The 23,047-nt window shown below is 45.5% G+C and overlaps 1 protein-coding gene across 1 annotated transcript in view; it reads right to left on the reverse strand.

Annotated features, from left to right (window-relative positions):
- RYR1 (ryanodine receptor 1) overlaps positions 1-23,047 on the reverse strand; it is a 1,073,089-nt gene that overhangs the window by 151,171 nt on the left and 898,871 nt on the right. Inside the window, exon 82 of the mRNA XM_078661091.1 lies at positions 11,448-11,521. Within this exon, the coding sequence (XP_078517217.1) occupies positions 11,448-11,521 (74 nt within the window). The remainder of the gene's footprint in view (positions 1-11,447; positions 11,522-23,047) is intronic.

The following is a 23,047-nucleotide window of genomic DNA, read 5'->3' on the forward strand; positions in this document are numbered from 1 at the left end:
CCCAGTCCTGTATTGGTATATGGGTTACACTCCTGTACATTTTACAACAATGGATGCTCCAGCAGGCACAGGAGACATGTGCCTGCTCTCCACGCAGCTGGCTGAGACAGCTTGGTGGAGAGGTTTACACTGTGCAAGCAGGCTGTCCGTCGCAAGATAGCCGGCCAAATTGACATGCGCAGTGCAAACTGGTAGTGTGAGCGCCATTCCCCTACTGCCAGTCACAAGCAATACCACGCCCCCAAACACTGCTCGGCCTGGGAGCAGTAAAAAAAAAAAACGGTAATTCATTTTATTACCATTTCTTTCTTCACTTTTGTTGCACTGGCAGCAGGGGCCAACGCTCCTCTGCCCCCCCTAATGGGAAGGCCACCGCTGTATGGCTGGACCTTTCCCATAGCAGCAGAGGTATGGGCCTCTGCTAACCTGGTAGGCAGGGAGACTGCATGCCCAGCTTAAAATCAGGCCTAAAGTAATTCATTATGCCATGACTTACTGGACCCCAGAAGGCAAACGGAAGAGAGGTAGGCCAAGAAACACCAGGATGCGAACTGTGGAAACAGACATGTAGATTAGGAACCACAGCTGGGGCACAGACAGAAACGTGCCCAAGACACGCAGAAGTGGAGTGACTTTGTTGCTGCCTTATATGCCAGTCAGCATAATGGACATTATGTGAGTAAAGTAATTCAGGTGGATCCTAGAAACATAACTAAACCTTGCTGCTCCACATTATGTCCAGGACTGAATGACGTCTGTTTTCCCAAAGTTAAATTTTATTGGGAGATGTTTGCCCAATCGGTTTACTTCCCACCCACTCCATCGACTCACCATACACAAATCTGCTTGTGATAACCCTTTTGAGATTGACTTCAATACATTTGTTGCTCCACAAAAAAACCTTCAAAATATTGGTTGGATCAGCAAACCCCCCCCCATACTCTATGAAACTATTGCACTCCCCCTCCCTTCATCCCCCACATGGCTTTGTAAGATGCTCAAAGAGATGGATGCAGTGCTGTTAGTAAACAGGCGGTACAAATATACCTGGCCTTACTCAGTTCATTTATTACCAATTATCAGTGGGACAATCACCTTTTAGCATGCCACATGGAGACCTCTTAACTCAAAGACGGCTGGGCTGTTCACAACTCACTTAGCGTGAATCTTGTTCACATGCCTACCTTCTTGGTCACAGGAATGAGTGTACAATGGCAACCAAGAAAACACCTTTCTATTGAAACTTTCAAAATTAACACAAACCATGCTTCTACGAGGCTTTTTACATTCATATATGACGCCCAAAACCTTGCTGTATGGACTTTGTCCAGCCAGTGGTGGCTGAAACAGTCTTTCATTCACCTCTGTGTCACTGTCAGCATTCAATTTTAACATTTCCCTCCTTCTACACCATTATGACAAACTCAACATTGTCTTGCAACACAGTCATCAAAAACCACTACAATTACATAGGGTAATCAAATTAAAATGGATCCTGGCATGTAACATGAACCAGAGAAAGTGCAAACGACCCTGTCCCAATTGCTGAGTCTATCAGTTTTGTATCTCGAAACTGCTTGCATTCTAAAATGTGGTGCAATGTCATTAGGAAGGAAAGCCCTGTTCAAAGAGTATTCCATCCCTTTTCTTTGCACACTACCAATTATTGTTTGACCAGACCTAGACACTGAAATGTAAATGTTAATATGAAAGACATGTAGTGCAAAGACAAGCATGGGTCAATGCAATGGCCACAACAAAAAATAATTTAATTTTTTAGGAAGTACTGCAAATTTTTCTGAGGTCACACACAATCAAGAACTTCAGAGCAGGTGATAAAGAATCACGTTCGATTTCCCCATGTTTGTTCTAACAGAATTAATAAACATATCTGTGACACAATTAAGGCTTAGGGGCAAATCTTAGGTTGGAGGGGACTGAAAATTCTCCAAATTCTGAGGGAAACTCTAAACACAGTATAGAATCATTTGGAAGAATTTCCTCCACCACATTAATGGTATTTTGGAGGAAATTCTACTCCATACTCAGAGGTCCCTTCAAACTTGGAAGATATACAGTTGCCTCAAATCTCTAAATGAGGCTTTTACTCCGTTAAACATTTAAATTATTTCAAGCAGAAAAAGAAAGGAAGACAGAATGTAGTCATGTCTTTTACGTTACTACATGCTCAGCGCTCTTAAACAAAGAGCAGCATCTTCGTGAATCTTAGCTGGTGGTTTGCCTTTAATCTAGCGGATTCGGAAGCTTTTATAACTATTATTCCAATCCCATTGTGTCCAAGTAGGACTTCTATTCAGGATGAAGAAAAGATGTTAAGGAATTGAAGGAAAGATGTGAAAGTTTTGGACTTTGTCTTTCTGTGGTCAGCTAGAAGTCGTAGGACCTAGAGATAATTCACAGACGCTTTCAGCATTCACTTTCTTGATGTTTCAATTTCTTTATTGAAGTATGGTAGTGATAATGACAGGACATGGAAGTAATTGGGTGAAGTGTGCCATCTTCTCCGAATACAGCATGTGTATCACTTCAATCCATTAAATTCAAACTCACTGATTATATTTCACATCAAATCAGAGTGATGTGTACATTATAGAGTTCCTTTTTGATGGACCTTGTGTAAAAAGGTATAAAAAAACAATAGAAAGCCCCTGGTTTAAGTAGGGGTTCGAGTCTTGAAAGATTGCTCGTAAGTTTACTGATAGCAGTTCTACTATGATTAAAAGTACTAAAATTAATGTTGGGCTAGGCAGCTGAGACACCAGTTACAACTTTAATGTTATCAGTTGTTGTTACATCTCTAGATGCAGCGCTACTAGTAGTAGTACATGTAGAAGTGTTACTAGTAATAGTTTCTGCACTACCTCTAGCAAAATAAGTACTTGTAGCAGTATCAGTAGTAATAATATTTTATGAATGCCACTATTAATAATAACTGCAGAAGGAGTTACAGCATCAGTTCCATTAGTAGTGCTAGTGTTAGCAGAGGTACTTTGTGCACTATACACTGGAGGATCTAGGGCAGAGGTTGCAGCAACAGTAACACTAGTACTTTTAGCGTAATTAACTAGCTTCTTGCCTGCCTTTGGTGCGTGTCTTTCTGGTGGATACTCTTTTTAAGAGCAGATTCTTCACCTTAGAATACTTGCACCAGTCCGCTGTGGATCCAAGAGGCCCAACAGGCACTAAGGGTAAACCTGCCAGCGGAAGACCAGCAGGGCACCCTTCCGTACCCTTGGGGCACAAAGCTGCTCCAGCAGGGATGGGCTACCTAAATTTGCTGGTGCATGGCCTCATAAAATTTACAAAGTTGGGCAGGATTCACTCCAACTTGAAATTGGGGGAGGCATAGAGACGGCTCACATGCAGGCTGAACCCCGGAGACAACGAGTGTCGATGTTCCATCATCTCGTCAGATGATCTCGACAGACAGAGCGAAGTCGAAGACCTCTTTGACTTCTTGCTCTTCTTTATCTTTTGGGATTTATCCGAATGGGACGACTTCAACTGCGAAGAAGGTTGGACGAAGATTGGTGGCTCTGTGAATGATTCTGGGAGAGGGGGCTCTTCTGCACAGTCTTCCTTTCTTTCCCTGGGGAACCCCAGAAAAAGCTGATCATCCACACAGTGTTCCCTGGTACATTAAGTATAAAAGCTTAAACCTTTTTTTGGGGTCCTGCCGATAAAGGCTATATTACTCTTTGAAGGGCAACGAGGGGCAGAGAATGTAGGCAGGGTGATACAGTGTCCAGCATGGAAAGGATTCACAACTTTAGGCAAGGCTACTTGAGTCCTCAACACCTCTTGGTCTGAAAAAAGGTGGTGTTGGGGGGGATGCACAAACAGTGTCTGAAGCTCACATGACAAGCCTAAGTAATCACAATAAGAAATGTAGTTTTCAAAGTGATGAGATGCCGCAAGCAGCCACACATCAGCTCGAAGGCTGTGCACATAAAAAACGTTAGGACCAAATTAAGGTCCCACAGAGGCATCGCAAATGGTTTAGGGGGAATATGTGCATCAAAGCTGTTATAAACCTCATCACAACAGGTGATTTAAACAAGGATTGGTGGTCTAGCAAATGCAAAAAGGCCAAATGGGCTGACAAATAACTTTAATATTGCCAAATGCAAAGTCTTGGTGGGCCAATGATAAAAACATCTGATAGTGTGGACTGTAAAGGATCAATCTTGCAGTTGTCATACCAAGCTGCAAACTTATCTCAACCACCACTTCCAGACGCAGATCAAATGCAGTCCACTGCAGATGCTCTATCTCCACGCTTGGAGGTGTAGATTGCGTAGATTCAGTTGGAAGACACTGCCCTGTGGCTGAGGAAGGAAGTCCTCTTGAATTGTAAGTTTAATCATAGGATAGGTGAGCATACCCAGGTGCTCTGGGTACCACCCTCTCCTGGCCCAATCCAGAGACACTGTAAGGAATTGAGCCGGGCCATTCCTGATCTTTTTCAGAATTCAGGGCAGGAGAGGCAGAGGTGGGAAGGAGTATCGGAGTCCTGTAGAAAAGTGCCCATTTTTGACATGGTTGCCCCCACTTTTTGCCTGGTATCTGATAAACCTTCGACTGAGAGTGTACTGGGTTCATTCTAACCAGGTCCTCAGCACCAGTGTTCTTTCCCTAAATTGTGCCATTGTTTCACAATTTGAACTTCATTAGGCTCCCTGTAAGTCCCCAGTAAGTGGTACCACTGGTACCTAGGGCATTAGAACTGAAGAGGGTTCCTAAGGCCTGCAGCACGTATTGTACAATCCTTAAAGGACCTCTCACTAAGATCATGCAAACTGCCATCGCAGCCTGCATGTCTTGGTTCAAAGAAAAACAAAAAAAACATCCATGTGTGCCATGCCTACCCAGCACTGCATGTGGGATAGGTAAGTCACCCCTACAGCAGGCCTAATAGCCCTAAGGCAGGGTGCACAATACCCATGTATGGGCATATATGCATGAGTGGATGTGTCCCTGTGATATCTAAGTTCACCATTGGATACCAAAAGTGCAGACTGAAGCCATACAGGGTACATGGGCTGGACACTCGTGATTACAAGTTCCCCAGCTACATGATGGCCCACTGTAACCCCAGATGTTTGGTACCAAATGTCTTGTCTTAACAAACCCACACTGATACTAGTGTTGGATTTATTTAGAAATGCACCCGGAAGGCATCTTAGAGGTGCAACCTGAAAACCTACAGACTACTAGGGTGTTGACAGACTGGCCCCGGAAAAGCCAGTCACCTTCACTGACTGGTCCCAGCCAGCCAGCCACGCTGGACAATTTTCTGACCCCCTGAGGTGAGAGCCTTCGTGCTAAGAGGTTAGGAACACAGCCTGCTCTGGGCAACGGTGTTTACACCTCCTCCCTGCAGGATGAGCCTTTTCCAGGGCCGGAAGCTTCAAACACCCTGCCAACTTTGTTATGTGATCCAGGATTATCCAGATAGCAGAAATGCCACCCCCTGTCCTGAAATGCCACCCCCCTGTCCTGACCCCACTTCTTGGCGGCAGGCCATGCAGGAAAATTAGTAAGATTAGAAGGTGGGCTCACCTTTAGCCAGCACCACCCCTATGGTGGACCAGCTGATGTGGACCCCACTTTTTAGATTTCCCCATCTTGATATGGGTGGGATTAGCATTCTAGGGTCTGGGTTATGTGTGAAACCCTGCCTGCTTGCAACGCTCTCAACAATCACAACAGAGTGACTCATCCTGCAAGCTGGAGAGGTACCAAAGCCTTCGATAGCCTGACAGCCCTTCGAAAATCCCCTACAGACTCACTTGGAGTAGAAGAGCTACTCCCCTGCAACCCACAGGCACCAAAAAGCAGAGTCCGGTTCACCACCTTGCAGCTTCCCACCTGACCCATGACACCGACGACCAGGAAATGGTACTTGTGCTCTGGAAGGTCAGATCTGTCTACCGACAGTGTGTGAAGACACCAGGACCAACCGGAGCTGTCCATCACCATCCTACAGGGTACTTGACACCCTGTACCAAACACCAACAGTGAGAGTCCAGTCCGGATTCTCACTACACCAAGACTGAGCATTGTTGAGGGACGTCAGTATCACTGAGACCCACTTTGTGAGTGGCTCAGCTGTCCTGATTTTGCCCCTGCCAGCTGTTTGTACCTAACAGCAAGGAGCAACTTTGTGCACCCAGCCAGTCTAACCACTCTGCACAGAGCAACCTGGCCTTGGAATATCATAAACTTGTGAGGAAACTGTTTGACAGGGGTCAGAAGACCCAGGGACTCCACTTTCTTTGAAAAATTCCAAGGCCGGATGGGATTTTCCACCAAACTGGCGTGAGATATCGAAAGTCATATCAATGACAGAGGACTGTACATGTCCAAATAATCATGTGGAGTTCATCCATGCCTGGTAGCAGAGCACCACAATGGTGCCAACCGCCTTTCCCAGACAATCAGTAGTATCAAGGCCAGCACAAATCACGTATTTTCCAGTATCTTAACCAGCCAGAATGGTTTGAGTCAGTTAGGCCCTAAGGTCTTCGAGGACTGCCAGCAAGATCTCATTCATTGGCCATATCCCAGAGGGAGTGCGTATATCGACCCAATTAGCAGGCAGCATTGACCAACCTCACTGCTAAGCTAGCAGAAGAGAATATTTGTTTACCAAACACCTCAATCCTCTTAGACTCCCTATCCGGAAGAGTTCTGGGGAATTAATTAGGGTTCATCCTGCTAGTTGAACAACCAGACTCTCTGAAGTAGGATTTTTAGTGAGAAAATCAGTGTCACCAGACACTAGCTTGTAACAACTGGCCACACAGGTGGGCAAGAACAAGGTTTTGAGCAGGTAACCATTAATGTGTCAGTGAATGTCTCAATGAAAGGGAGCATAGGCTAAGAAGTGGCTGGCCCAGGCTGTAAGAACATCTGTCTTAATTTCAATGGAAAGCAGTTTCAGGTCTAGACCTCAGCCGATCGTCGAATTACCACTGCAAATGCGGTGCTCTCTTCTGTTGGAGCTCCAAATGGAGAGTTAAACCCAGTGCCAAGGTATCAAGCCCACTAACTTCTTGTAAGTCTATGTAAAAATTGTAATCATCATAATGAGGGAGTAAATCATCCCCATAATAATCATCATCTCTGAATGGTAATAAGCTTTAGTCAGAATCTAAATAAAAAAAGATAATGGAGCCTCTGATGGCACGTCCGGACTAGGACAGGGAAAGTATAAGAGTCAGGCAGTATGGTGCTGGTTGCGCTTTAGTAATGTTGTAGCACAACATCAGTTGAAACTGGGCTTAAGTCAATTCGGGGTATGATATTGGAACCAGCAATGGATCCTCTTTTGGTGCCTGTGGTGTTGGTACCAGCATCAACAAGGAAGGGACCAAAATCAATAAGGGAGTTGAGGTGAACATCAGTACAGGATCCAGTAAGGAGCCTGCAGTAGGTCCAAGGGAGTCAGACATTGACAACGGCAGATCCACCAATGGTAACCTGACAGGGGGCCCCTACAGATTTTTGGAGCCTGAAGAATGCCAATTATCTGCAACATGCCCTCTTTAAAGTTGCCAATTTGCTGCAGCATTGCTGATAGCCCAGATAATTCAGGGTGCACCAGTATCAACAGTGGAATCTGCTCCACACCAGGAGATCTGTAAGGGGACTGATAAACATCGTGATGCTCTGGAACCTTCTCTTTGGATACCGAGTGGGATGGGGTTGAATTCCATTTAGCTTGTGCTTGCTTTTGACCGCGAAGCTGACCTATCGCTGGAGCAACCTTGGTAGCAAGAGCAATTTCGTGCCCTCGACATGGAGTGGGAGAGGGACTTATACAAATCTCGCAACTTTTTCTTATGTATTGCTATATACAGTTTTGTTCCTTGGTCCCAGAACACCTTTGGGTGCATGAGGGCACACTTGTCCGACATTTTTGAATCATGTCATAAGTTCAAGCACCAGAGACATGTCCCATGCTGGTCTTTGACCGACATTTGTTTTCTACGGCTGTAGCATGGTTTGAAACCTGTGATCTGAGAAAAGGAAATTGTTCCCTAGCACACTGGATTTCTGTTTCAACAGTTGTCGCAAGGCACAAAGCACTTGATCCGCATCGGAAAGGTACAGAAAGGAACTGACATCAGCACACGGCGGTGATGCTTCTATGCGGTTCTGCTCCATCACTTCTTGAGCTGCATGGCGCCACTCAGCAGCAGGCGGGAGGTTTGCTGGATTTCATTTTCTATACCCAGTCTAGCATCTGGGAAGTATTTTAAAGCGAGGAATCTGCGGTTGGAAGTATCCATCAGAAACACAAGGTATTACAAGAAGTAGCAGTACAAGATGTACCATTCGTCACACTATAAGAGTTATTAGTTTCAGTATGTATTGTAGTAGCGTTATTGTTGTAGCGACAAAGGAGGACTAATAGCACCAGTAGAAGAAACAGCAGCAGTAGTAGTAAAAGTAGAACTAAATGCAACACTGGTAGTGTTTATGGTGGATTACTACTAGGTGGGAATATATTTCATATTTATATTCTTTGAAATAACAGATAGCAGTGGCTTCTCACTTGTATCATATGCAGATGATACCCAAATCATCATAGCCATCTCATCAATAACAGATCCAATTGCAAACAGATTCCATAGATGTCTTGGTCATATCATGACCTGGATGCACAAAAATATCTTAAACTAAACACCATTAAGACAGAGGTCATGGTATTTGGCAATGGACCTTCTATCTGGACCCAGTCATGGTGGCCAAATAAATCAACTGACCTTTGCCTGTTACCTCCTTCTAAAAAAACTTCGAAAAATGTTGCCTTTTCTACCTATGGAGCTGAGGAAAACTGTAGTGGTAGCCCTCATTCTCTCTAGCCTGGATTACTCTAATGCTCTGTATTTGGGCGTAAACAAAAGTCAGTTGTCCAAACCTCAGTCCCTGCAGAACGTGGCTGCACGCACCCTTCTCAACATTCCAAAATTCGGTCACATCTTCGATGCCATCAGAAAGTTACACTGGCTCCCAATTGAGCAGCGAATCAAGTTCAAGGCTCTTTGCCTTGTCCATAAAGCCATGGATGGAGTTGTAACTAACGACTTTAAAAAACGTTTCCAATGGCATGCCCCTTGCTGGGCGTTAAGATCGGCTAACAAAGCTTTGCTCTCTGTGCCCTGAGTTAGAAGAACAAGGTGGAGAGCCTCTCCACTGGCATCGAGGCTCTGGAATGAACTCTCTTTAAACATCAGGCTACTTTCTTCTAGATCTCAGTTCAGGAGACTGATTAAAACCTGGCTCTTTCCTTGCAATTAATGACCAGACCCTCCTGACCGTCCGTACCTTCTTGCCCTATCAGCGCCAAGACGCCTTGGCATTTGTGCGCTTTATAAGTTCTTACTTTACTTACTTACAGCAAGTGGAAAATATAAAAGGTATAATTGTTCTCCTGATCACAGAGCCAGAGATTTGGTTACATATGTCCAGTCTTCAATGGAGGAAGAATGTATCACGATCTTGTCATAAAACTCCAGCCTCTTCATACTTTCAATAGATGCACCACTGCACAGTTCAACGTGCTCATGAGTGGCTATTTCTTCAACTGGAATGCACCTGCATAAGAGAAATGCTTCCCTATTTGAAGAGCATTGCCCTCTTCTTAGGTCAATATCCCCATTATGAAAGAGCCAGACAAGTTCTATAGGAATCAGGGTAGCCAAAGCAATGTCTATCTCCTCATTACATAGGTGATCACAACATACCCCGCAATGCCATCCTCATCTCTACCTCATGCCAAGATGCAAATCTGCATGCCTCCAAACTTGCAAATACACCCTCCCCATTACTTGAAATGATGACCAGAAGGAGGGAAGAGGATGGGATATGCCCCCGCCCTGACCAGCCCCAAAGCCCCACCAGGTTAGAAACACACAGCAGGTCAGACATTTGCACACATTCATTGGATGGAATCTTTACCCTGTTGTCGGTTGATGACTGGGAGCCAGTGAGGGAAGGGAAGAAGAGAAGGCAGGGGAGATCGGGAGAAGGTGAGCACACAAAACACAGCAAAGGAAAAAGGAGAGTATTATTAGCACTCATTAATCGGAGCGAAACAAAAGAACCCTATTAAAGAAACAACACATTAAGGGTTGTTTTAGAAACCTAGGTGAAGGGGATTAATTTACTACAAAACAACCAGACAGCAACAATACTATTAATGCAATTGATGGGGCTGTAAGTAATACAAAATGGATTTAGTTGAATAAAAAGTGAAGGCCTAGTATTTTGAAAGCAAGATGAGGATCGTGGGAGTGGCTTCCGTTGGGAAACAATGGAAATATTGGCTACTCTTTGGAGGAAGAGTCAGCGTTAAACTTTGGTGCTGGCCCACCAGATTCCTTAGCTAACCACAGACTACCGGTGTGATGGGAGCAATGAATATTTGAAGCTGGAAATTTCCATGGACGGGCCCGTGGTGGCCACATGTTATTGGCCTTTTGGTACTAATACCATAAAAAAAGGTTATCCCTTAGTTCCTACCTGGTGTAGAGTGAGATTCGGGATAGAGGAACCATCATGCCAGATATGCCTGAAAATAAATGCTATCCCCATGGATGCAAATTGGAAATACCCATATATCCATGGGGAGAGGTGTGGCGTCGCGGCCAGGGCGACTGACGCTGGAATCTGGGGACCACGGTTCGATCCCCGGCTCCGGCGGCAGGTTAGCCCAGCACCATGTGACTCTGGGCAATAGCTCGCTTAATCTTCCCGACAGCCCCCAGCGCCTAGAGACCCTTACGAGTGATTGTGCGCTTTACAAAATGTGGACTTTTTACCCATATCCCCTCCAAGTATTTCTCCCAAAATCTGAATTGGGACCTCGGAATCTATACGACTGTGGCCTTTACAAAGACTGTGTGAGGGAGCTCAGAGACAGAAGGAAATAGAGAAGGAATCAAGATTCTGGGTAACACAATGCCCACCAGAGTCTGAGTGTCAGCTATTGTGGGGGATGATGAGATCTGTATTATCATTTCCTCTGTGAAATCAGTTTCTTTAGCCATCTAGTGTCATTATAATGTTTGAAATGAAATAAAGCTCACCACCAGAAAGCACAATAACACAAACACAAGAAAGGGGTGGTAACAGAGTTCTTCTTTAAAAATTGGACCCATCATACAGTTTTCTAATTATTTGGGATATGTCTGACTCTAATCTCCAGAAAGTGGAGGATTGTGTAATTTAACCCTCCTATATAATCTGAAGTCTTTAGTATTGCTTATAGAGCATCTTTCGATGAGACAAAACCCTTTTCCTAATCCCTATTTAAGAAGAGAGGTATCAATTTTCTTGCCCTTTAGGCAGAGCAACAATCCACCCACCCTGACTGCTTGTTTTTGGGCAGGAGTCATGCTAGGTTCTCTACTTACTTGTGCCGTCCTCTGTCACCATGCCAAGACCTTCTGCCTTGTTCTGCCGCTCAAATGCATTAAGGTCCAAGACACTGCCAGGAAAGAAACAAGAGAATGAGAATATGTAATGAGAGATATTAGGAAAGAAAACAGTAATTAGAAAGCATAGACAAAGGAAGGAACTAATGAAGACATCAGGAAATAAGAAGGTAGACAAGAACAGACAAAAGAAAGGAAAACAGGAGAACACAGGAACACCAATGGAAGACATAAGCGCAAAAAGAACCAGATAAGCTCAAATATAAATATTGACATGAATACTGACGTGAGACGACAAAAGCACAGACAATAGTTGGTGTGACATGGACAAGGGGAGACTTGAGCAAAATAGAGGGGAGACATTAGTGCCCCGATTTTAACTCCTAGGCAAAGATAAGTTCTGAAATGAAAAAAGACAAGTGATGTGAGTAAAGAATGTAAGCACAGACTCAGAGAATGAACAAAGGCAAAAGGAGATATGAGCTATGACAACTGAAGACCAGTATTTATTTGATTTTATTATAATGTAAGGGAAAACTCTCTTTCTTCTTTATTTCCTAATAGGTTTGAGGTCTGTTGTGAGCCAAAACCTTTTGATTTTACTGCACTTATATATTATATATATATATATATATAATCCACTTACTTATTGGGGATGTTAGTCAGTCCTTTTCATCAATTGGTGTGTTCTTGTGTCAGTCACATTTTTCCACCCACTACAGCATAGGTCTACTGGTCAGCCCATGTTTGCCTTCGGCTAGGTCCACAGTGAGTAAAGGTATTCTGTCTCTGTCACAAGGAACACATCTACACTCAAAGTAGTTTCCTTAATGCTAGATGCTACTTTGTAGGTGTGTGCTTTTTGTGACTAAAAACGTAGTTTTCTTTTTAGGAGAATGCAGGGAGTCAGCAGACCAATGTCAGGAAATAGGCCTTTTGCAAGTTTCACCTCAACGTTTGTGAAGCCATTTTGACTACTAGACACGTGCATGTGATCTGACCCTTACAAAAGTACATGGTTGATTGGCTTACACCCAGTTGGCATAGCTTAATCTATTTGTAAGTCCCTAGTACATGGTACCAGGGCTACCCTATGGGTCTGTAAATTAAGGTGTCTCTTGTGGACTTCAGCACTAGTTGCGCGACCACAAGAATGACAAATTAAAACATGTCTCCCAGGTTGCAAACAGAGTAGTTTTGACTGATAACTCATCTTTGCCATTGAAGGTAATGGCAAATCCCCACCCTCCTTTTCTAATATGTGTCACCCCTAATGTAGTCCTATAGAGCCCTAAGGCAGGGTGCTTTATATTAGAAAGTTGAACATGTAACTTTACATGCTCCAATTTTAAAAACCCTGAATTGTAGTTTTTATTGTAAGAGAGGCTAGTAACACAATTAGCAATTAGAGTTACAGGCTGGTGCTTCAGCTCTGTTAACTCCTTAAAGAGACTACTAAAGTAGGTACTGTAAAGTATCAAAATAATGAAATAAGTTACTTACTTGTAACTGCAGCTATCCAGTATTGGTATTGTTCATAGATTCACATGCTTGATTCATTAACCGTTGTCCAAGTGGGAGTCCCACAGTAATATAAATAAAGCAGCAATTAAAGAACGTCATAGGTTATCATGGGGGCAACCATGCATTTAATAGCCTATCTACCTCCTTTTCTAAAAAAAGGATGAAACTTATGTGCAACCAATCAGTAACCAGCACCCTCTAGAACTTCCCAAGAGAGGTTGAGTCCCTCAGATTTTCCAGCACAAGTGTGGATAGTAATACTGGAGTATAAGGGCAGCCTCTCCTGGGAGGGTGGATTGTATGTGAATCTATGAAATATACCAATACTGGATATCTGCAGTCACAAGTAACTTATTTATTATCTAAATTTGGTGTATCTTTCATAGATTCACATGCTAGAATCAGAATAGCAAGTATTAATGTAAAATAAGTAAGCACCCTTAGTGGAAGGTGGGTAGTGTAAAATCCCAAAATATATTCACAAAAGCATAGTCTTGTGAAAGTGTTAGTGTAAAAGTAAATGCATATAAAGGTGTTGACATGTAAAATAAACATCTCTATTGTCAACTTAAACAAGTATACCAACTGTTATAACCAATAAAGATACATTTTCAAATGCAGATCAATACTGACAACAGAAAAGAAATCTCCTCATTAAAGAGGCTCACCTTAATGAAATAAATTATATAGAACTGCCTGTCCCACGGCTGCATCAGCACACTGTGTCGACTTCAGGTAGTAGTGCTGCGTGAACGTATGCATAATTTTCCACCCCGCAGCTTTGCAGATTTTTTCCAGTGGAACCCAAGCGAACATGGCAGCTGATGTAGAGACTGCTCTTGTAGAGTGAACTTTCACTGTTCTAGAGAAAGGTTTTCCTGCGTTCTCGTGGCAAAACTGAATTGTGGCTGCTATCCATCTTGCAATGATAGCTTTAGAAACCACAGTGCCCTGACAGCCTTGCTCATATGCAATGAACAATTGATCTGTTTTTGCAGGTAGAATTTAAGACACCTCTTGATGCCTAGAGTGTGTAGTGTTCCTTCCACAGGTGTAGAAGGATCCGGGAAGAAAGTCCTGAGAATGACAGGTTTGTTTAAGTGGAACTTAAAGGAACCTTAGTAATGAATTTGGGATTCGTCCGCAGGATGAGCATTTCATCTGGAAATGATGTTTTATGGTGAAAGCTTGTATTTCGCTAACCCTTCTAGTTGATGTTAGGGGGAGCAAGAGAGGTACTTTCCACGTCATATCCGTCCTATGGATGGACTCAAAGGGTTGCTTCATCAATTGAGATAGGACTACGTTTAAGTGCCCCTCAGGGGGTGGGGCTTGAATAGGTGGATAGTAAAGCTCCATCCATCATCTCACTGTGTTGGCTTTCTTCGCCCTAAGTTGGCAGGGTATGCTCAGACGTGGGTCCCTTGCACACTTTGCCACTGGATTCAAGCTAGCCAGCTGATATGGGGTGTTACCCCAAAACTGGTCCCGGGATGCTTGTTTCTGATCCAGGGCAGACACGGCTTGGCAGTTCAGGCTGGACTGTTCCCATGATGCACAGGGTCAAGACTGATTTGCATATATCAGTGTCTGAACTGGGGTGGCGAAGTAAGCCAAAGAACGATGATGGATTCAACCCAGATCTGTGACTGGGGGTCAGCGCCTGAAAAGTCTCAGTGCTACGTCCAACATCTTCTTGTGTTTGCTTTGTTCGCCCTAAGTTGGCAGGGTATGCCCAGACGTGGGTCCCTTGCTCACTTTGCCCCTGGATTCAAGCTAGCCTAGCTGATATGGGGTGTTACCCCGAAACTGGTCCCAGGATGCTTGTTTCCGGTCCAGGGAAGACATGGCTTGGCACTTCGGACTGGACTGTCCCCATGAGGCGCAGGGTCAAGACTGATTTGCATATAGCTGTGTCTGGAATGGGGTGGCAAAGTGAGCTAAAGAACGATGATGGATTCAAACCAGATCTGTGCCTGGGGGTGAGTGTCTGAAAAGTTTCAGCGCTCCGTCCACCATCACCTTATGTTTGCTAAGTATGAAATAGGCCATTCATGAATTGCTGTACAACTCTGGTACAGTAAAGAGATAGACATTTTGAATAGCATCTATATCGGAAGATAGCTGCGAGGTGAACCTTTAATGAAGAGTATGCCAGCCCCGTTTTAGCCAAAGACAGTAAGTACGGTAGGATGTGCTCTAAAGCAGAAAGGTACGTATGTACCTTGCTTTTCAGGCACCAAAGGCAGAACCGATTCCATTTCAGTCTGTACGTCTTGTCGGTGGCTGTCCGCACGAGATCTGGTGATAATGTCTTTACACTCTTACGCAATTGTCAAATCCTTAAATTCAAAGAATCCAGGACCCACGCATGCAATCGAAGAGATGCTGGCTCCGGGCGACACATCTGACCTTGGTTCCAGGTCAACAGGGTTGGTGTTGGTAGTAGATGTATTTGCTGGGCTTCCGAGAGGAGGCGAAGCTCCGTGAACCAGTGCTGCCTGGGCCCATCTGGGGCCTATGAGAATTTAGCAGTGTTCCATTTTCATTTTCATCAGGATCTTGGGTATCAGTGGAATGGGAGGAAAGGTGTAAGCATATATTTCTGACCAACGCATTGACAGGGCATTCCCCCGAGAGTTTGGAAAAGGGTTTCCCCCAATGTGAGAAGTTCCTGTCCAGTTGGTCTTGTTCAAGCTTCCAATCATGGCAATTGTCTTTGGTCCTGCTGAGGGTGTCTGCAAGAGTAATCCAAAGCCCTGGAACATGTTCCGCTCTTAGGGATATTCTGTGAAATGCAAGCCAGCTCAGTAATGCGGGCTCGGAGTTGGAGGTGGAGAACATGGGGTCCGGCAAGTGTTCCGGCCATGAGCTCCCGAGCTCCGTATGCAATCGTAGATTTTTGGAACGTGAGGCGCACATAAACAGAACTCCACTGCAGCAGAAGATTACCTGCGGGGGGGGGGTGGGATATGTCCCTCGGGTCCGCAGACAGCACAAGCAAATTCCCAGTGGGGCGGAGAGGAGCAGAAGCAAGTGGCGATATCAACGTGGGGAAGCGGGGTCACAGAGGAGCAGCGAACTATGTGTGGGCGCAGGCTGTTTCCGTGCTCCGAGTGAACAGGAAAGCAGCCGCCCAGGTGTCCTTCTGGGGCAAAGCGGTGGTCAGCCCCAGCAAAAGCGGTACTGGTAGCTGCACAGAGAGCAGCAGATCAGTGGAGGCAACAAGTTCAGCCGCGGCATTCAGAGGAGCGAGGACCCTGAGAGGAGGGTGGACAATCAGACCGAACTACAGAGGTAGAGGGCACGCAAGTAGAGTAAGTGATCAGGCTGAAGGGGGATTCCACGGGCTGGACTTGAACACTGTTCAAAGTAGTAGGGGGAGGAAGGCAGGTACAGTCAGAGGGTCTTCAAGGGAGCAGTCCCAGGACCTTATCCTGGGTAGGGGAAAAAGGTACTGCCTCAGGAGCAGAAACCTGACTGCAAGTCTAACGGTGAGCACAGAACCAAGCCAAAACCATACTTCCTCTACAACGCAAAGCAGCAAAAGAGTAAAAAAACGGGCTTCACCCCCGCAAACTCTGGAGTTCACCCCAGCATCTACCCGGGCTAGAGCAGTAGGTCCAAAGGTGAAAATCACCCCCTCACTCTGCTCATATTAAAAAATTAAACAGGCTCTCCCAAGTGAAACAACAAATTTGGGAGGACAGAATGAGGAAGAAGTCAACCCAAAGACGACAGAGGTCAGCTCGGTGGCGGATATTCCACTCAGCATCAACAGATTTCAGGGGCAAGAATTGGCTGGTGCGACAGGGGAAGAACCCCCCTCAGAACTCCGTAGAGACAGAGAGACAGGTGAGCAAGCTCACTCAAAGTAAAGGAAAAGCCAGGAAAGAACAAGAGGAACAGAGAGCCTAATAGAGACTTTGATCTCAGAAATAAAAATGAATTTTGCAACTTCGGAGCAAAATCAGCTTAAAATTCAGGGAACCTGTGAAGGTTTGGAGACAAAAATTAACTCCATAATGGATTGCATTAACGTAGTGGAGGCTACTGTGGAGGAACTGGGGAAATGTGTGGAAATCAACAAAGAGGAAATTCGGGCTTTGAAAGGGAATGAGAAGAACCTCAGGGAAAAAATGTAGTCTTTGGAAAACCAGGCTAGGCGCAATAACCTGAAAATCCTAAATGTACCGGAAAGGCAGGAGGGCGAGGACATTAAAGGATTTGTGATTACTCTTCTCAAAGAGTTCTTCCAATAGGTAGAAAAGAAGGTATTGACAGAAGATATACAGAGGGTACACAGGGACCCATTCGGAAAATGCAAACCAAAGAAGAACCCAAGGAAGATATTAATCAATTTCAGAACATACACCCTAAAGGAGAAAATTCTAGGGGAAGCAATAAAAGCCACATCCCACACGAAAAGCAACAGGACTTATAGAATAAGATCGGACATCTCAAAAGCAACACAGGATAGACAGTGGGAACAAGGGCAGTATATGCAGGAGCTGAGATCTCTGGGGGCGTCAGTACAGATGCGCTTCCCCATGTCCCTGAGAATATTGTGGGGAATCCAGATGCACTATCTGAGAGAGGCTAAAGAAGTAGACTGAAAAAATAGGGTGGGGGAGGGTCAAAAGGGCAATTTTAACGACCAAGGCAACTTAGGCCCCTATAATAGCAAAACAAACAGAAGAAACCTACAAAATCCATCTTTGCATCAATTTCAGGTGCCTTGATTAAGAATTGGATTTATGATACATTTCCCACGTGACGATACTCCACCAGATGGGTGGGCTGATGGGAATCTTTCTTAGCCCAGTGCTATCACTATAGTGGCATTAATGGATTCATGGTTTCAGACTCAACATGGCATACTCACAGTGATTTTGACCAGGTTTCTAAAGAAGTAGACTCCCTAATAAATAAGATTAAGGTGCAACAAGTGTAAGGAATGCCGAAAGAGCAAGGGTTGGGAAAAGGGGTGTGCAAGAGTATGTTCACCAAGGGTGTGGGAGCGTATGGGAAATATATTTTTTTTAAATTGGTCCAACTTGTGCAATAACAAGAGAAACAGAATAGACGTCACTAAAGGACATGGGCGTTAGCATAATAACATGGAATGTAAACGGTCTGAGGGTCAGAAGCAGGAGACAAAAAATATTAGAATATCTAAAATGTACTAATTGTGATATAATAATCCTCCAAGAAACCCACCTCTTAAAAGCAGAATGGGAAGAAATATTGAAGAAACAAGGGTGGGTATACTCGTTTATATGCACAGACTAGGCTTGTTGTGTTAAGGGAGTGAGCATTCTGTTCAAGAGATCAGCAAATGCAATAATAGAGTCATCCAGCAGCGATTCGAAAGGGAGATGGGCCATAACCAAATTACGCATATTTTAGAGAATATATGCATTAGCAGGGTACTATGGCCCCAATATGGATGATCCTGCCGCAATGCAGGACTTGCATACACATATTTTAGATATCTCAGCTCAAGTTATAATTGGTGGAGTTCTTAACTTGGTAATAGATCCTAGAAAAATAGATTACCAACAGGAATAACTCTACAATGCCCAGAATGAGGAGCTGGCTAAAACTGTATTTAGAGGATCTAAGACTCGTAGATATCTGGCGACACAAGGGAGCAAAATACCCAAATTCACCTTTAAGAATAAAGAATTAGGCCACTCATCAAGAATCGATTACTTTTTAGTAGACAAGACATTATGTAACAACGTAAAAAGGGTGAAACACCTCCCGGCACACCTCTCTGAACACTCAGCGGTCCAGATGGATGTATGCCTCCAGAAGCCACAGCGCGAGAACAGGTGGACCCTGGACATAACCCTGCTTCGTGACCCTAAAATAGTTGAAAGCCCGATGTTGGACTTGGCCCTTCTGGTAGGTTCACCCCTGAACTTTTTGCCTTTTAATGTTACATCAGTATAATGATTTCTGGTCTTTGCGCACTTTTGCACTGTGGCGCAGTGTAAAGTGCGTGCGCTCCCTGAGTGCGTGTGAGATTGGCCTGCCCTCCCATAGGAATGCATGGGGGAAATGTGTGTCCATAGTAATTCCTGATGCGTGGGGAGTGCAAGGTTGAGTTTGGTATGTGCAAACTCATGAGATTGAATGCTGCGCAATGATGTGTGCCACTTCTAGAAGTTGGCCTGTCTGTGCAGTGACTGTCTGGCTTGCGATTGGCTGGAGCTGGCTGGTGTGCCTGGCTCCAGAAGCCAAGATGGGTCTGCCCTGGTAGTGATTGGGGAGATCTCCATGTTGATGGCAGGGAGGAGCTGCACCTGGGACCTGAATAGGGCTGGGCTTTCCCTCCACAATGCTGGCTCCGCCCCCCTGTGGTGCGACTGATGTCCCTAGCCTGTCCTGCGAATGGGAAGAGGGGCTGAGCAAAAGAAAGTGCTCCAGAACCAGCTGCATCTGGTTTTCCCCCACCCTGCACCCTAAAGACAAATGATTTTTGTGTATAAAAAGAGGCTGTGACCTCCTGTAAATTGTTCTTGTTTGCCAACTTTAAACAACGAGGGGCGTGCTGCTGCTGGGGCCCAGGGGAAGGCTTGCCTCCCTGGGCCCTGCCCAGCCCCTGGATACCTGGAGGAATTTCCTTTTCTGGGAGCTGCTGTGCTCCACCTTTTATGTCCTGGAGCTCTGGGACCCATTTCCTCCTTTTTGGATGTTGCCAAGGCTTATTACAGCCGTCCTGCGCCTCATTTTGGGTATTAGGCGCTTTGATTTAACCTCCCTGGGAAAGGGAGAGCTTGGGGGCTGAGCAGTGCAGTGCTGCAGCCGTCCCCGAGGGGATCCCCCTCGTAGGGATTCCCCCCTCCTCTTTGTGCCCTCGCAGGGGCCCACCGTGCATTCTGCCAGTCTATCTGCTTTATTTTTATTCCCGGGTGCCACCCCGCTTCTTAGTGCCCTAGCGGGTGCCCACCCCGCTTCTATTTTTTTTTCAGCTAGGAGGGAGCCTACCCCTCTTGCCGTCCTGCCGCCGCGAACCGTGGCCCGCCTGGTTGTGAGCGGGGCAGGTCGGACGGAAGCGGGAGGAAGAATGCAGCCGGAAGTGGTGTTCCAGGAGAGGAGGTCGGGAGCCCACCCTGCCTCCTCGTGCCCCAAGAAAAGAAGAGACGTCCTCCCACGGCCCGGGGCTCCCTTGAGCTGTGGAGATCCCCGGGGCCGACCACAGGGAGAGTGAAGCGCTGTCACCGGTCGGCGGGGCTCCCGGGTTGAAGGGAGCGCCCCACGCCGGCCGCCCTGACCGGGATCCAAATCCGGCCTCCGTCCCCCCTCCGGTGAGTTGCACGAGGAAGCCCGGGGGGGCAGTATCCGAGCGGCCCCGTTTGGCAGAGGGCCGCTCCGCCGTAAGCGCATAATTTGTCTTAGAGCCGCAAAGGCTCCAACGGTGGCCCCAATTATCTAAAGGGCCCCAGTGGGGGTCCCGAGGGCCAGAGGGGCCCGTGTTCTTGCCTTACCAGAGCCTCGTTGGCTCCATCGTGGCCCCATAGTGCTTGGGGCATGTTTCTTCCCAGAGCCCAGATGGCTCCAACGATGGCCCATATTTGTCTGGAAGTCCCTGTGAGGGGCTTGAGGGGCCATGGTATTTGAAAAGTTTGTGAGGGTCTCGAGAGGCCCGTGTTCGTGCCCCGAGGCCCCAGTTACTTCTAGAGCCAGAGGGCTCCAACCTTTTGCGCAGTCTTTGTCCGGGGGGCCAGTGAGAGCCCCTGTCGCAGTTTTATCCCAGCTGCCCAGCAATTAGTGGGCAGCTGCTCCGTTTAGGTTTTCCTCCCTAGGGACATGTACTTTGGACTCAGGAGTGAGTCGCACTCCTTCGCCCCTACGTTGGCCTTCCCCAGCTGCACAGCACTTAGTGCCAGCTGCAGCGTTTAGGCCCTGTTCTTGTCCCTCAGCTGCCCAGCAAGTAGTGGGCAGCTGCTACGTTTAGGTATTGGCGCAGTGGCGCAACCTGGACTTTGATGTGAGTTCTGCGCTAAATGTGATTTATGTGCTTCTTAGGGTGCTAGGAAATGCACTGTGTGTAGAATGTTTTGCGCACCCTGTTCTGACACCTCTAGACATATGTTTATGCTTAGGAGGTTGTTTTATCTAGTATGGGTTATACTAGTGTGTTCATGGTTCCTGCGTGATATATGCCTAAGGTGGTTAGGAATGAGTAGGAGGTACTTACCTGTTACCAGTGGTTACTGGTTGTGGGCTACTTTTGCTATTTTTGGCTACAATTATTCTATGTTCTAAGTGCTAGTTCTAAAAGTGCTTATTCCTGAGAGTGGCCCACGTTGCCCTGTCCCATGTACATAATCCCCTGTAAATTCTGCCCGTGCCTATGGCACATTGTAAAGTGTGTGTTTATTATCTAATGTGTTGGGTATAATACAAAGGCTATTTTTATATAACCTTGTGTGGAGTTCCTTTTGTGGGGGGCCTTGGATGTTGTTGCCGGGGGGTGCGTGCGCAAATACTTAACTTACATTGCCTCCGGGGTAAGCCTTACTGCTCGTGTCACGCTACCAAGGGGATGAGCAGGGGTTATCTTGGCGTGTAACTCCCTTGCCCTGACTAGGGTGGTGGTTTCTGCCTGGTTTTGGCGCCAGCCTTAGCCAACCGGAAATCCCATTTCTAACACCTGAGAACTGAAACAAATTCCTTTTTCTAAACGAACGCAAATGAGACTTCATGGCAGCTTCGATGGGATGCTTACAAGGCCGTAATGAGAAGGATTCTAAGTATTGCAGCTGCTTTTAGGCACAAGACTTTCAAGAATAAGATTAGTAATTTGGAAAAGGGAATCCAAGCTCTAGAAAGAAGATCAGTCAGAAGAGGAGAATACAGTACAAGGAAGTGATAAGTTAAAACTGCAAATGAATGAGATGAAGGAAGAGCTCTCCAATATACTAGAAGCTGTAATCAAGAAAAAATGGGAGGCAGGTAAAGTAGCGCACTATCAATATGGAGAGGGTTGCGGTAAATTATTAGCATGGAAGACGAAGACTGAGCAAAGCCGTAATAAGATTTTATGTATCCAAGAGGAAAATCAAGCAGAAGCCAGTTTAGATGAAACTGCGATTGGGAGGGCTTTTAATAGCTTCTTTAAGAATCTGTATACAGAGGATACTCTGGCTAGTGAACAACAAATAGTAGACTATCTCAAGACCTGGATAAAACAGCCCCCATCAGGAAAGCATAGAGGGGATTTAAACTTCAAAAAAACAGAGGAAGAAGTAAAGGGGGTGATAAAGGAATTATAAACAGCAAAAGCTGCAGGCCCTGATGCATTGCCAAACGAGCTATATAGATCTCTGAAAGAAGAGCATGTTCCTCGACTAACTAAACTATTTAATAAGTTATTGTTAAAGGACAGAACCTACCAAGGTCTTGGGAAGAGGCGACAATTTGCGTTTTATTAAAACCAGGGAAGGATGCAAAACGCTGTGAATCTTATAGGTCAATTTCTATGTTAAATAGTGATTACAAGATTTATACCCACATTTTGGCAAAAAGACTGGGTAAAGTGGCTGGTAGCTTGATTCATGAGGATCAGAAAGGCTTTCTATGGGGCAGATGGATCCAAGAATTAATACATGAATTGGTGGGAGCAATTGATGTGGCTACCCAGGAGAAAATCCTGTCTGTAATCAAGTTCGACGCTGCAAAGGCGTTTGATAGGGTCAGTTAGGCTTCTCTACATAAAGTGATTTAAATGTATAACTTGGGAAATAGCTCTGCACGGGCAGTAAAGACCATATACAAGAACCCATATGCAAGCATATTAGTAAATGGAACTCTAACGGTTAAGATACACATTGGAAGGGGTACTAGGCAGGGATGCCATCTCTCCGCATTATTGTTCAACCTGTATATAGAGCCCTTAGCAAATGCACTGAGATCTTACCAACCGATAACTGCCTTTAAGTATAAAGACTGGGCTAAAAAGGTCGCACTGTATGCATGTGACTTAATGTTATTTACAGATGATTTAGTAGGCTCGCTTCCAAGTACAATAAATGCACTCGAGC

The sequence above is a fragment of the Lissotriton helveticus genome, chromosome 9 (genome assembly GCF_964261635.1).
Source record: "Lissotriton helveticus chromosome 9, aLisHel1.1, whole genome shotgun sequence".
Taxonomy (NCBI): Eukaryota; Metazoa; Chordata; class Amphibia; order Caudata; family Salamandridae; genus Lissotriton; species Lissotriton helveticus.